Below are 16,319 nucleotides of genomic sequence, written 5' to 3' on the forward strand. Positions count from 1 at the left end.
TACAGTGCTCTGCACACAATAAGCGCTCAATAAATACGATTGATTGATTGATTCCCATTGCCAGTTCTTAGAACAGTGCCCAGCACTTCAGACATTGCTTTGCACATAGTAAGTGCTTAACAAATGCCATTATTATTATTATTATTATTATTATTATTTCTTAGAACGGTGCTTTGCACATAGTAAGTGCTTAACAAATTCCATTATTATTATTATTCATTCCCATTCCCATTCCCATTAAGCGCTTAGTACAGTGCTCTGCACACAATAAGCGCTCAATAAATACGATTGATTGATTGATTGATTCCCATTTCCAGTTCTTAGAACAGTGCCCAGCACTTCAGACAGTGCTTTGCACATAGTAAGTGCTTAACAAATGCCATTATTATTATTATTATTATTATTATTACTTAGAACGGTGCTTTGCACATAGTAAGTGCTTAACAAATTCCATTATTATTATTATTATTATTAATTCACATTCCCATTCCCATTAAGCGCTTAGTACAGTGCTCTGCACACAATAAGCACTCAATAAATACGATTGATTGATTGATTCCCATTGCCAGTTCTTAGAACAGTGCCCAGCGCTTCGAACAGTGCTTTGCACATAGTGAGTGCTTAACAAATGCCATTATTATTATTATTATTATTATTATTATTACTTAGAACGGTGCTTTGCACATAGTAAGTGCTTAACAAATTCCATTATTATTATTATTCATTCCCATTCCCATTAAGCGCTTAGTACAGTGCTCTGCACACAATAAGCGCTCAATAAATACGATTGATTGATTGATTCCCATTGCCAGTTCTTAGAACAGTGCCCAGCGCTTCGAACAGTGCTTTGCACATAGTGAGTGCTTAACAAATGCCATTATTATTATTATTATTATTATTATTATTACTTAGAACGGTGCTTTGCACATAGGAAGTGCTTAACAAATTCCATTATTATTATTATTCATTCCCATTCCCATTCCCATTAAGCGCTTAGTACAGTGCTCTGCACACAATAAGCGCTCAGTAAATACGATTGATTGATTGATTGATTCCCATTTCCAGTTCTTAGAACAGTGCCCAGCGCTTCGAACAGTGCTTTGCACATAGTGAGTGCTTAACAAATGCCATTATTGTTATTATTATTATTATCATTATTATTACTTAGAACGGTGCTTTGCACATAGTAAGTGCTTAACAAATTCCATTATTATTATTATTCATTCCCATTCCCATTCCCATTAAGCGCTTAGTACAGTGCTCTGCACACAATAAGCGCTCAGTAAATACGATTGATTGATTGATTGATACCCATTTCCAGTTCTTAGAACAGTGCCCAGCACTTCAGACAGTGCTTTGCACATAGTAAGTGCTTAACAAATGCCATCACTATTATTGTTATTATTATTAATTCCCATTCCCATTTCCAGCTCTTAAAGCAGTTCCCAGCGCTCAGAACAGTGCTTTGCACATAGTAAGCGCTTAACAAATGCCATCATCATTATTATTATAATGGCCAGCCCTTAGAAATTCTCCCATTCTGAAGAGCTTTTTCCCCAATCAACTGTAATAACAATAATAAATAATAATAATGATGGGATTTGGGAAGCGCTTACTATGTGCCAAGCACTGTTCTGAGCACTGGGGGAGATACAAGGTCATCGGGTTGTCCCCCGTGGGGCTCCCAGTCTTCATCCCCATTTGACAGATGAGGGAACTGAGGCCCAGAGAAGTGAAGTGACTGGCCCAAGATAATTGAGTGCTTACTGTGAACCGAGCACTGTACTAAGCGAACTCTGATTCTCGGATGACTCAGAGAAGCAGCGTGGCTCAGTGGAAAGAGCCCGGGCTCTGGAGTCAGAGGTCTTGGGTTCAAATCCCGCCTCTGCCAACTGTCAGCTGGGTGACTTTGGGCAAGTCACTTCACTTCTCTGGGCCTCAGTTCCCTCATCTGGAAAATGGGGATGAAGATTGGGAGCCCCCCATGGGACAACCTGATCATCTTGTAACCTCCCCAGCGCTTAGAACAGTGCTTTGCACATAGTAAGCGCTTAATAAATGCCATTATTATTATTATTGTAACCTCCTCAGCGCTTAGAACAGTGCTTTGCACATAGTAAGCGCTTAACAAATACCATCATCATTATTATTATTACCCCAGAGCCTAGAACAGTGTTTGGCACATAGTAAGCGCTTAACAAATGCCATTATTATTATTAGACTGTGAGCCCACTGTTGGGTAGGGACTGTCTCTATATGTTGCCAATTTGTACTTCCCAAGCGCTTAGTACAGTGCTCTGCACATAGTAAGCGCTCAATAAATGCGATTGATGATGCTGATGATGATGGTGATTATTATTATTATTAATGGCCAACCCTTAGAAATTCCCCCATTCTGAAGAGGTTCTTCCCCCAATCAATTGTATTAATTGAGCGCTTACTGTGTACAGAGCACTGTACTAAGCGAGCTCTGATTCTCGGTCCTTTTAATTGATTTTCTTCTTAAGCAGCATTCATTAATTCATTCATTCAATCGTATTTATTGAGCGCTTACTGCGTGCAGAGCACTGTACTAATCGCTTGGAAAGTACAAGTCGGCAACAGATAGAGACAGTCCCTACCCAACAACGGGCTCACATTCATTCATTCATTACATCATATTTATTGAGCGCTTACTGTGTGCAAAGCACTGTACTAAGCGCTTGGGAGAGCACAAGAGAACAAAAAACAGACACAGTCCTTGTCCACAACGAGCTCACAGTCTTCAAGGGGAGGCAGATGGTAATAGAATGAGAAGCAGAGTGGCTCAGTGGAAAGAGCCCGGGCTTTGGAGTCAGAGGTCTTGGGTTCGAATCCCAGCTCCACCAATTGTCGGCTGTGTGACTTTGGGCTAGTCACTTCACTTCTCTGGGCCTCAGTTCTCTCATCTGGATAATGGGGATTAAGTCTGTGAGCCCCACAAGGGACAACCTGATCACCTTGTAACCTCCCCAGTGCTTAGAAGAGTGCTTTGCATATAGTAAGTGCTTAATAAATGCCATTATTATTATTATTATTATTATTATTATTATCATTCATTCAATGGTATTTATTGAGTGCTTACTGTGTGCAGAGCACTGGACTAAGCGCTTGGGAATTACAGCTCAGCAACAGATAGAGACACTCCCTGCCCAACAACAGGCTCGCAGTCTAGAAGCAGCCTGGCTCAGTGGAAAGAGCCCGGGCTTTGGAGTCAGAGGTCATGGGTTCGAATCCCAGCTCCGCCAACTGTCAGCTGGGTGACTTTGGGCAAGTCACTTCACTTCTCTGGGCCTCAGTTCCCTCATCTGTAAAATGGGGATTAAGACTGTGAGCCATGTGGGACAACCTGATCACCATGTATCCCCCCAGCGCTTAGAACAGTGCTTTGCACATAGTAAGTGCTTAACAAATGCCAATAATTATTATTATTATTATTGTTAGAAGCAGCGTGGCTCAGTGGAAAAAGTCCGGACTTTGGAGTCCGAGGTCATGTGTTCAAATCCCGGCTCCGCCACTTGTCAGCTGTGTGACTTTGGGCCAGTCACTTCACTTCTCTGGGCCTCAGTTTCCTCATCTGGAAAATGGGGATTAAGACTGTGAGCCCCCCGTGGGCCAACCTGATCACCTTGTATCCCCCCAGCGCTCAGAACAGTGCTTTGCACATAGTAAGTGCTTAACAAATACCATAATTATTAGTATTATTATTAGAAACAGGCTCATTTGTCTGCTGGGTGGCCTTGGACAAGTCATTTTACTTCTTTGTGCCTTCCGGAAAATGGGGATGGAGACCGTGAGCCCCACGTAGGACGGGGACTGTGTCAACCCGATTTGCCTGGATCCACCCCGGCGCTTAGTACAGGAGAAGCAGCGTGGCTCAGTGGAAAGAGCCCGGGCTTTGGAGTCAGAGGTCACGGGTTCAAATCCTGCCTCCACCAATTGTCAGAAGTCACTTCACTTCTCTGGGCCTCAGTTCCCTCATCTGGAAAATGGGGATGAAGACTGTGAGCCCCCTGTGGGACAACCTGATCACCTTGTAACCTCCCCAGCGCTTAGAACGGTGCTTGGCACATAGTAAGTGCTTAATAAATGCCATTATTATTATTATACCACAATTATTATTACTCTCTGGGCCTCAGTTCCCTCCACTGTAAAAAGGGGATGGAGACTGTGAGCCCCACATCATCAATCATCATCATCATCAATCGTATTTATTGAGCGCTTACTATGTGCAGAGCACTGTACTAAGCGCTTGGGAAGTACAAATTGGCAACATATAGAGACAGTCCCTACCCAACAGTGGGCTCACAGTCTAAAAGGGGGAGACAGAGAACAAAACCAAACATACTAACAAAATAAAATAAATTGAATAGATCTGTACAAATAAAATAAATAAATAAATAAATAGAGTAACACATGGGACAGGGACTGTATCCAACCCATTTGCTTGGATCCATCACAGTGCTTAGTACAGTGCCCAGGCACCTAGTAAGCTGATAACAAATATTTGTACATTTGTACATATTTATTCTATTTGTACATATTTATTCTATTTATTTTATTTTGTTAATATGTTTTGTTTTGCTGTCTGTCTCCCCCTTCTAGCCTGTGAGCCCGCCGTTGGGTAGGGCCCGTCTCTAGATGTTGCCAACTTATACTTCCCAAGCGCTTAGTCCAGTGCTCTGCACGCAGTAAGCGCTCAATAAATACGATTGAATGAATGAATACCACCATTATTACTTCTCGTTATTCTTCTCGTCTTCCCGATGCGGCTAAAATGTGGGATTTTCCTTGTCTTCCTTCTTGCAGCGGAATGCACTGTGATGGGGATTCCCAGCGTGACGAGTAACCTCTCCGGCTTCGGCTGCTTCATGCAGGAATATGTGGCTGACCCCTCTGCCTATGGTGAGAATAATAATAATAAAAATAATAATAATAATAATAATAATAATAATGGCATTTGTTCATTCAATGGTATTTATTGAGCTCTTACTGTGTGCAGAGAACTGTACTAAGTGCTTGGGAAGTACATTCATTCATTCAATCGTATTTATTGAGCACTTACTGTGTGCAGAGCACTGTACTGAGCGCTGAGCCACCCTGCTTCCCCAGCCCGGCTCTGCCACTTGTCTGCTGTGTGACCTTGGGCAAGTCACTTCTCTTCTATCATCTGGAAAATGGGGATGGAGACTGTGAGCGCCACGGGGGACAGGGACTGTGTCCAACCCCATTTGCTTGGATCCACCCTGGTGCTTAGTACAGTGCCTGGTGCATAGTAAGCGCTTAACAAATACTACACACGAGGGACCGGGACTGTGTCCAACCCCATTTCCTTGGATCCACCTCGGCGTTTAGTACAGCTCCTGGTCCATAGTAAGCGCTTAACAAATACTACAGTTAGTGGAAAGAGCCCGGGCCTGGGAATCAGAGAACCTGGGTTCAAACCTCGGCTCCGCCACTCAATCAATCAATCAATCAATCGTATTTATAATAATAATAATGATAATAATAATAATGATGGCATTTATTAAGCACTTACTATGTGCAAAGCACTGTTCGAAGCACTGGGGGGGATACAAGGTGATCAGGTTGTCCCACGTGGGGCTCACAGTCTTAATCCCCATTTTACAGATGAGGTAACTGAGGCACAGAGAAGTTAAGTGGCTTGCCCAAGGTCACACAGCTAAGTGGCAGAGCCGGGATTCGAACCCATGACCTCTGACTCCCAAGCCCGGGCTCTTTCCACTGAGCCACGCTGCTTCTCTGTTTATTTATTCTCTGATCTCTATTTATTTATTGAGCGCTTACTGTGTGCAGAGCACTGGACTAAGCGCTTGGGAAGTACAAGTTGGCAACATATGGAGATATGATCTTGGGCTAGTCATTTCATTCGTTCTTTCATCCCATTGTATTTATTGAGCGCTTACTGTGTGCAGAGCACTGGACTAAGCGCTTGGGAAGTCCAAGTGGGCAACATATAGAGACGGTCCCCACCCAACAACGGGCTCACAGTCTATTCATTCATTCAATCGTATTTATTGAGCGCTTACTGTGTGCAGAGCACTGGACTAAGCGCTGGGGAAGTCCAAGTTGGCAACATCTAGAGACGGTCCCTACCCAACAGCGGGCTCACAGTCTAGAAGGGGGAGACGGACGACAAAACAAAACATATTAACAAAATAAAATAAATAGAATAAGTATGAACAAATAAAGGGGGAGACGGGCAACAAAACAAAACATACTAACAAAATAAAATAAATAGAATAAATATGAACAAATAAAGGGGGAGACGGACGACAAAACATATTAACAAAGTAAAATAAATAGAATAGATATGTACAAATAAAGGGGGAGACGGACGACAAAACAAAACTTATTAACAAAATAAAATAAATAGAATAAATATGTACAAATAAAGGGGGAGACAGACAACAAAACAAAACATATTAACAAAATAAAATAAATAGAATAAATATGTACAAATACAGGGGGAGACAGACAACAAAACAAAACATATTAACAAAATAAAATAAATAGAATAAATATGTACAAATACAGGGGGAGACGGACGACAAAACAAAACTTATTAACAAAATAAAATAAATAGAATAAATATGTACAAATACAGGGGGAGACGGACGACAAAACAAAACACATTAACAAAATAAAATAAATAGAATAAATATGTACAAATAAAGGGGGAGACGGACGACAAAACAAAACTTATTAACAAAATAAAATAAATAGAATAAATATGTACAAATAAAGGGGGAGACGGACAACAAAACAAAACATATTAACAAAATAAAATAAATAGAATAAATATGTACAAATAAAGGGGGAGACGGACGACAAAACAAAACTTATTAACAAAATAAAATAAATAGAATAAATATGTACAAATAAAGGGGGAGACGGGCAACAAAACAAAACATATTAACCAAATAAAATAAATAGAATAGATATGTACAAATAAAGGGGGAGACGGACAACAAAACATATTAACAAAATAAAATAAATAGAATAAATATGTACAAATAAAGTGGGAGACAGACGACAAAACAAAACATATTAACAAAATAAAATAAATAGAATAAATATGTACAAATAAAGGGGGAGACGGACAACAAAACAAAACATATTAACAAAATAAAATAAATAGAATAAATATGTACAAATAAAGGGGGAGACGGACGACAAAACAAAACATATTAACAAAATAAAATAAATAGAATAAATATGCACAAATAAAGGGGGAGACAGGCAACAAAACAAAACATATTAACCAAATAAAATAAATAGAATAAATATGTACAAATAAAGGGGGAGACGGACAACAAAACATATTAACAAAATAAAATAAATAGAATAAATATGTACAAATAAAGGGGGAGACGGACAACAAAACAAAACATGGGGACAGATTCATTCATTCAGTCGTATTTATTGAGCGCTGACTGTGTGCAGAGCACTGGACTGAGCGCTTGGGAAGGGCAAGTCCCTACCCAATTTCACTTCTCCGTGCCTCAGTGACCTCATCTGGAAAATGGGGATGAAGACTGTGTGAGCCCCACGTGGGACAACCTGATCACCTTGTAACCTCCACAGCGCTTAGAACAGTGCTTGGCACATAGTGAGCGCTTAACAAATACCATCATTATGTCTACAGCATAGGCGGGAGGGAGGGACAGTGTCAAGCTGGGAAACATCCCCCCAGCTGGGACCAGAGTTAGTTCATTCAATCATTCAATCGTATTTATTGAGCGCTTACTGTGTGCAGAGCACTGTACTAAGCGCTTGGGAAGTACAAGTTGGCAACATATAGAGACGGTCCCTACCCAACAGTGGGCTCACAGTCTAGAGGATTCATTCATTCATTCATTCAATCGTATTTATTGAGCGCTTACTGTGTGCAGAGCACTGGACTAAGCGCTTGGGAAGTCCAAGTGGGCAACATATAGAGACGGCCCCTACCCAACAGTGGGCTCACAAACTAGAAGATTCATTCATTCATTCAATCGTATTTATTGAGCGCTTACTGTGTGCAGAGCACTGTACTAAGCGCTTGGGAAGTACAAGTTGGCAACATATGGAGACGGTCCCTACCCAACAGTGGGCTCACAGTCTAGAGGATTCATTCATTCATTCAATTGTATTTATTGAGCGCTTACTGTGTGCAGAGCACTGTACTAAGCGCTTGGGAAGTACAAGTTGGCAACATATAGAGACGGTCCCTACCCAACAGTGGGCCCACAGTCTAGAAGATTCATTCATTCATTCAATCGTATTTATTGAGCGCTTACTGTGTGCAGAGCACTGGACTAAGCGCTTGGGAAGTACAAGTTAGCAACATACAGAGACGGTCCCTACCCAACAGTGGGCTCACAGTCTAGAGGATTCATTCATTCATTCAATCGTATTTATTGAGCGCTTACTGTGTGCAGAGCACTGGACTAAGCGCTTGGGAAGTCCAAGTTGGCTAGAGATGGTCCCTACCCAACATTCATTCAGTCATTCAATGGTATTTATTGAGCGCTTACTGTGTGCAGAGCACTGTACTAAGCGCTTGGGAAGTCCAAGTCGGCAACATCTAGAGACGGTCCCTACCCAACATTCATTCATTCATTCAATCGTATTTATTGAGCACTTACAGTGTGCAGAGCACTGGACTAAGTGAACATCTAGAGACGGTCCCTACCCAACATTCATTCATTCAATCGTATCTATTGAGCGCTTACTGGTGTGCAGAGCACTGTACTAAGCGCTTGGGAAGTCCAAGTTGGCAACATCTAGAGACGGTCCCTACCCAACATTCATTCATTCATTCATTCATTCATTGGTATTTATTGAGCGCTTTCTGTGTGCAGAGCACTGGACTAAGAGCTTGGGAAGTCCAAGTCGGCAACATCTAGAGATGGTCCCTACCCAACATTCATTCATTCACTCATTCATTCATTCATTCAATGGTGTTTATTGAGCGCTTCCTGTGTGCAGAGCACTGTACTAAGCGCTTGGGAAGTCCAAGTCGGCAACATCTAGAGACGGTCCCTACCCAACAACGGGCTTACGGTCCAGAAGAGAAAAAGAGAAAGAGGGGAATGCGATGGTCTCCAGGCCTCGGCCTTTCCTGAATTCCCGCCATTTTTCCCCGTCAGGAATTTACATCGTGGATCGCAGGTTCCAGTCTCCGGACGAGTCGTGCAACCAGCTGACTCAGTTTCTCTACGGATTCTGCCAGCAGTCCCGGCGCCAGAGGATCATCCAGAGGAATCGCACCGAGAGGCTGTCGGATCTCCTCAACTGGCGATACCTAGGCCGGGCAAGTCCATCCGAGGCCGCGCCGGGAGTCAGGAGGATCTGGGTTCTGGAGAAGCAGCGGGGCTCAGCGGAAAGAGCCCGGCCTTTGGAGTCCGAGGTCGTGGGTTCGAATCCCGGCCCCTCCGATAGTCAGCTGGGTGACTTTGGGCAAGTCCCGCTGTTGGGTAGGGACCGTCTCTAGATGTTGCCAACTTGGACTTCCCAAGCGCTTAGTCCAGTGCTCTGCCCACAGTAAGCGCTCAATAAATACGATTGAGTGAATGAATGAAAGTCACTTCACTACTCTGGGCCTCAGTTCCCTCATTTGGAAAATGGGGATGAAGACTGGGAGCCCCACGGGGGACAACCTGACCACCTTGTATCTCCCCCAGCGCTTTAGACAGTGCTTGGCGCAGAGGAAGCGCTTAACAGAAGCAGCGTGGCTCAGTGGAAAGAGCCCAGGCTTTGGAGTCAGAGGTCGTGGGTTCAAATCCCGGCTCCGCCACTTGTCAGCTGGGTGACTTTGGGCAAGTCGCTTCACTTCTCTGGGCCTCAGTTCCCTCATCTGGAAAATGGGGATGAAGAATATGAGTCCCCCATGGGACAACCTGATCATCTTGTAAGCACCCTAGCGCTTAGAACAGTGCTTTGCCCATAGTTAGCACTTAATAAATGCCATGATCATTGTTATTATTGTTATTAACAAATACCAAAATTATCATCATTATTATTATTATTATTATTATTGTCAGTTGCGTGACTTTGGGCTAGTCACTTCACTTCTCTGGGCCTCAGTTCCCTCATCTGGAAAATGGGGATTAAGACTGTGAGCCCTCCGTGGAACAACCTGATCACCTTGTAACCACCCTAGTGCTTAGAACAGTGCTTTGCACATAGTAAGTGCCTGATAAATGCCATTATTATTATTAACAAATACCAAAATTATTATTATTATAATTGCTGTGTGACTTTAGGCAAGTGACTTCACTTCTCTGGACCTCATGAGGTTCCCTCATCTGTAAAATGGGGATGAAGACTGTGAGCCCCCCGTGGGACAACCTGATCACCTTGTAACCACCCTAGTGCTTAGAACAGTGCTTTGCACATAGTAAGCGCTTGATAAATGCCATTATTATTATTATTATTCATTCATTCAATCGTATTTATTGAGTGCTTACTGTGTGCAGAGCACTGTACTAAGCGCTTGGGAAGTACAAGTTGGCAACATATAGAGACCGTCCCTACCCAACAGTGGGCTCACACACAATTATTAACAAATACCAAAATTATTATTATTATAGTTGTCTGCTGTGTGACTTTGGGCAAGTCACTTCACTTCTCTGGGCCTCAGTTCCCTCATCTGTAAAATGGAGATGAAGACTGTGAGTCCCCCCTGCGACAACCTGATCATCTTGTATCCCCCCCACAGCGCTTACAACAGTGCTTGGCACATAGTAAGCACTTAACAAAACCATTATTATTATTACTATGGAAGATAATGACATTTAAGCGCTTACTATGTGCCAAGCACTGTTCTAAAAGCTGGGGTAATAATAATAATAATAATGATGGTATTTGTTAAGCACTTACTATATGCCAAGCACTGTTCTAAATGCTTGGGTACTAATAATCATAATAATGATGGTATTTATTAAGCATTTATGTGTCAAGCACTGTTCTAAGCACTGGGGGAGATTCATTCATTCATTCAATCATATTTATTGAGCGCTTACTGTGTGCAGAGCACTGTACTAAGCGCTTGGGAAGTCCAAATTGGCAACATATAGAGACGGTCCCTACCCAACAGTGGGCTCACAGTCTAGAAGGGGGGGATAAAAGGTGATCAGGTTGTCCCACGTGGGGCTCCCAGTCTTCATCCCCATTTTAATAATAATAATAATTGCATTTATTAAGCACTTACTATGTGCAAAGCACTGTTCTAAGCGCTGGGGAGGTTACAAGGTGATCAGGTTGTCCCACGGGGGGCTCCCAGTCCTCATCCCCATTTTAATAATAATAATAATTGCATTTATTAAGCGCTTACTATGTGCAAAGCACTGTTCCAAGCGCTGGGGAGGTTACAAGGTGATCAGGTTGTCCCACTTGTGGCTCCCAGCCTTCATCCCCATTTTCCAGATGAGGGAACCGAGGCCTAGAGAAGTGAGGTGACTTGCTCCAGGTCACCCAGCTGACAAGGGGCAGAGCCGGGATTTGAACCCGTGACCTCGGACTCCCAAGCCCGGGCTCTTTCCACTGAGCCACGCTGCTTCTCGGTTGCTTTTCCCCCTGTGACCTTGGCTCCTTCCATTTCAGTTTTACAGCCACGCGAGGTCCCTGGCTCTGAGCCGCGCTTTTCCGGAGCAGTTTGCGATGGTTCCCAGGGCCCCCACCTTGGTAAGTGGGGAGTCTCCCCCAGCCCCCAGTCGTCTCCCCCAGCCCCCAGTCTCCCCCAGCCCCCCGTCTCCCCCATCCCCTTCCCGACCCCCAGACTGTAAGCCCACTTCTAGACGGTGAGCCCACTGTTGGGTAGGGACCATCTCTAGATGTTGCCAACTTGGACTTCCCAAGCGCTTAGTACAGTGCTCTGCACACAGTAAGCGCTCAATAAATACGATTGAATGAACGACGGGCCCTCTCCCACCTCCGGCCCCATCTCGGCCTGGAAAACTCCATCCATCTTCTCCCACTTGGCTCATCTGTTCACTTCAACGACAACCATGGGATGGATTGAGCGCTTCCTATATAATAATAATAATAATAATAGTAATAATAATAATGGCATTTGTACTTCCCAAGTGCTTAGTACAGTACTCTGCACACAGTAAGCGCTCAATAAATACGATTGAATGAACGATGGGCCCTCTCCCACCTCCGGCCCCATCTCGGCCTGGAAAACCCCATCCATCTTCTCCCACTTGGGTCATCCGTTCACTTCAACGACAACCATGGGATGGATTGAGTGCTTCCTATATAATAATAATAATAATAATGGCATTTGTACTTCCCAAGTGCTTAGTACAGTGCTCTGCACACAGTAAGCGCTCAATAAATACGATTGAATGAACGACGGGCCCTCTCCCACCTCCGGCCCCATCTCGGCCTGGAAAACCCCATCCATCTTCTCCCACTTGGCTCATCCGTTCACTTCAACGACAACCATGTGATGGATTGAGTGCTTCCTATATAATAATAATAATAATAATAATAATAATAATAATGGCATTTGTCCTTCCCAAGCGCTTAGTACAGTGCTCTGCACACAGTAAGCGCTCAATACATACGATTGAATGAACGACGGGCCCTCTCCCACCTCCGGCCCCATCTCGGCCTGGAAAACCCCATCCATCTTCTCCCACTTGGGTCATCCGTTCACTTCAACGACAACCATGGGATGGATTGAGCGCTTCCTATATAATAATAATAATAGTAATAATAATAATAATAGTAATAATAATAACAATAGTAATAATAATAATAATAATAATAATGGCATTTGTACTTCCCAAGCACTTAGTACAGTGCTCTGCACACAGTAAGCGCTCAATAAATACGATTGAATGAATGACGGGCCGTATCCCACCTCCGGCCCCATCTCGGCCTGGAAAACTCCATCCATCTTCTCCCACTTGGCTCATCTGTTCACTTCAACGACAACCATGGGATGGATTGAGCGCTTCCTATATAATAATAATAATAGTAATAATAATAATGGCATTTGTACTTCCCAAGTGCTTAGTACAGTACTCTGCACACAGTAAGCGCTCAATAAATACGATTGAATGAACGATGGGCCCTCTCCCACCTCCGGCCCCATCTCGGCCTGGAAAACCTCATCCATCTTCTCCCACTTGGGTCATCCGTTCACTTCAACGACAACCATGGGATGGATTGAGCGCTTCCTATATAATAATAATAATAATAATGGCATTTGTACTTCCCAAGTGCTTAGTACAGTGCTCTGCACACAGTAAGCGCTCAATAAATACGATTGAATGAACGACGGGCCCTCTCCCACCTCCGGCCCCATCTCGGCCTGGAAAACCCCATCCATCTTCTCCCACTTGGGTCATCCGTTCACTTCAACGACAACCATGGGATGGATTGAGCGCTTCCTATATAATAATAATAATAATAATAATAATAATAATAATGATAATAATAATGGCATTTGTACTTCCCAAGCACTTAGTACAGTGCTCTGCACACAGTAAGTGCTCAATAAATACGAATGAATGAATGACGGGCCCTATCCCACCTCCGGCCCCATCTCGGCCTGGAAAACTCCATCCATCTTCTCCCACTTGGCTATCTGTTCACTTCAACGACAACCATGGGATCGATTGAGCGCTTCCTATATAATAATAATAATAATAATAATAATAATAATAATAATAATAATGGCATTTGTACTTCCCAAGCGCTTAGTACAGTACTCTGCACACAGTAAGCGCTCAATAAATACGATTAAATGAACGATGGGCCCTCTCCCCCCTCCAGCCCCATTTTGGCCTGGAAAACCCCATCCATCTTCTCCCACTTGGCTCATCCGTTCACTTCAACGACAACCATGGGATGGATTGAGCGCTTCCTATATAATAATAATAATAATAATAATAATAATAATAATAATAATAATAATAATGGCATTTGTACTTCCCAAGTGCTTAGTACAGTGCTCTGCACACAGTAAGTGCTCAATAAATACGATTGAATGAATGAATGTTCTAGACTGTGGGCCTAAGCGCTGGGGAGGATACAATAATAATGATAATAATAATAATAATGGCATTTATTAAGTACTTACTATGTGCAAAGCACTGTTCTAAGTACTGGGGAGGTTACAAGGTGATCAGGTTGTCCCACGGGGAGTTCACAGTCTTCATCCCCATTTTAATAATACCAATAGTAATGATAATAATAATAATAATGGCATTAAGTGCTAACTATGTGCAAAGCACTGTTCTAAGCGCTGGGGAGGTTACAAGGTGATCAGGTTGTCCCACGGGGGGTTCACAGGCTTCATCCCCATTTTAATAATAATAATAATAACAGTGGCATTTATTTAGCACTTACTATGTGCAAAGCCCTGTTCTAAGCACTGGGGAGGTTACAAGGTGATCAGGTTGTTCCACGGGGGGTTCACAGGCTTCATCCCCATTTTAGTAATAATAATAATAATAATGGCATTTATTAAGTACTTACTACGTGCAAAGCACTGCTCTAAGCACTGGGGAGGTTACAAGGTGATCAGGTTGTCCCATAGGGGGCTCCCAGTCTTTATCCCCATTTTAATAATAATAATAATAATAGTAATAATAATAATAATAGTGGCATTTATTAAGCACTTACTATGTGCAAAGCATTGTTCTAAGCACCAGGGAGGTCACAAGGTGATCAGCTTGTCCCACGGGGGACTCACAGCCTTCATCCCCATTTTAATAATAATAATAATAGTGGCATTTATTAAGCACTTACTATGTGCAAAGCACTGTTCTAAGCGCTGGGGCGGTTACAAAGTGATCAGGTTGTCCCACGGGGGGCTCACAGTCTTCATCCCCATTTTAATAATAATGATAATAATAATGGCATTTATTAAGCACTTACTATGTGCAAAGCACTGTTCTAAGCACTAGGGAGGTTACAAGGTGATCAGCTTGTCCCACAGGGGCTCACAGTCTTCATCCCCATTTTAATAATAATAATAATAATAGTGGCATTTATTAAGCACTTACTATGTGCCAAGCACTGTTCTAAGCGCTGGGGAGGTTACAAAGTGATCAGGTTGTCCCACGGCGGGGGGCTCACAGTCTTCATCCCCATTTTCCAAATGAGGTCACTGAGGCCCAGAGAAGTGAAGTGACTTGCCCAGAGTCACACAGCTGACAACTGGAAGAGCTGGGATTTGAACCCATGACCTCTGACTCTCTGGTCAACTGTCTGACAACTCTGACTGATCAGGCTGTCCCACGGGGGGCTCGTAGCCTTCATCCCCATTTTACAGACGAGGAAACTGAGGGACAGAGAAGTGAAGTGATTTGCCGAAAGTCACCCAGCTGACAAGTGGCGGAGCCGGGATTTGAACCCATGACCTCTGACTCCAAAGCCCGGGCTCTTTCCACTGAGCCACGCTGCTTCTCTTCTATATGTCAGGCACTGTACTAAGCGCTCGGCTAGATACAAGAGAAGCAGTGTGGTCTAGCGGGAAGAGCCCGGGCTTGGGTGTCAGAGGTCGTGGGTTCTAATCCCGGCTCCGCCACCTGTCAGCTGTGTGACCTTGGCCAAGTCACTTCACTTCTCTGTGCCTCAGTTCCCTCATCTGGAAAATGGGGATGAAGACTGGGAGCCCCACGTTGGGACAAGCTGATTACCAGCTCTTAGAACAGTGCTGGGCACAGCGTAAGCGCTTAATTAAAAACCATCGTTATTATTATTATGTGAGTCTGTGAGCCCGCTGTTGGGTAGGGACCGTCTTTATATGTTGCCAATTTGTACTTTCCAAGCGCTTAGTACAGTGCTCTGCACACAGTAAGTGCTCAATAAATACCATTGAATGAATGAATGAATGAATTATAAGCTAATTAGAATGCCATTACTAATAATAATGATGGTATTTATTAAGTCCTTACTCTGTGCCAAGCACTGTTCTAAGCGCTGGGGTAGATACAAGGTCAGTATGTTGCCAACTTGCACTTCCGAAGCGCTCAGTACAGTGCTCTGCACACAGTAAACGCTCAATAAATACAATTGAATGAATGAATGAATCAGGTTGTCCCCCGTGGGGCTCACAGTCTTCATCCCCATTTTACAGATGAGGGAACCGAGGCCCAGAGAAGTGAAGTGACTTGCCCAAAGGCACACAGCTGACTACTGTTACTATCATTATATTATAGTATTATTATTATTATTATGTAGTATTATTATTTCTACTAATAATAGCAAGCGTCTTCCCCTTCCCGGTTCATTTGTTCACTTCAACGACAATCGTCGGATCAGTTGAGCATTTC

General features: G+C 43.2%; 1 protein-coding gene across 1 annotated transcript in view; it reads left to right on the forward strand.

Annotated features, from left to right (window-relative positions):
* Positions 1-16,319, forward strand: part of GYS2 (glycogen synthase 2) — a 101,029-nt gene that overhangs the window by 81,993 nt on the left and 2,717 nt on the right. The window contains exons 13-15 of the mRNA XM_038770132.1: positions 4,828-4,923; positions 9,174-9,337; positions 11,629-11,709. Coding sequence (XP_038626060.1) covers positions 4,828-4,923; positions 9,174-9,337; positions 11,629-11,709 — 341 coding nt within the window. The remainder of the gene's footprint in view (positions 1-4,827; positions 4,924-9,173; positions 9,338-11,628; positions 11,710-16,319) is intronic.

This window comes from Tachyglossus aculeatus, chromosome 2 (genome assembly GCF_015852505.1).
Source record: "Tachyglossus aculeatus isolate mTacAcu1 chromosome 2, mTacAcu1.pri, whole genome shotgun sequence".
In the NCBI taxonomy this organism is placed as follows: domain Eukaryota; kingdom Metazoa; phylum Chordata; class Mammalia; order Monotremata; family Tachyglossidae; genus Tachyglossus; species Tachyglossus aculeatus.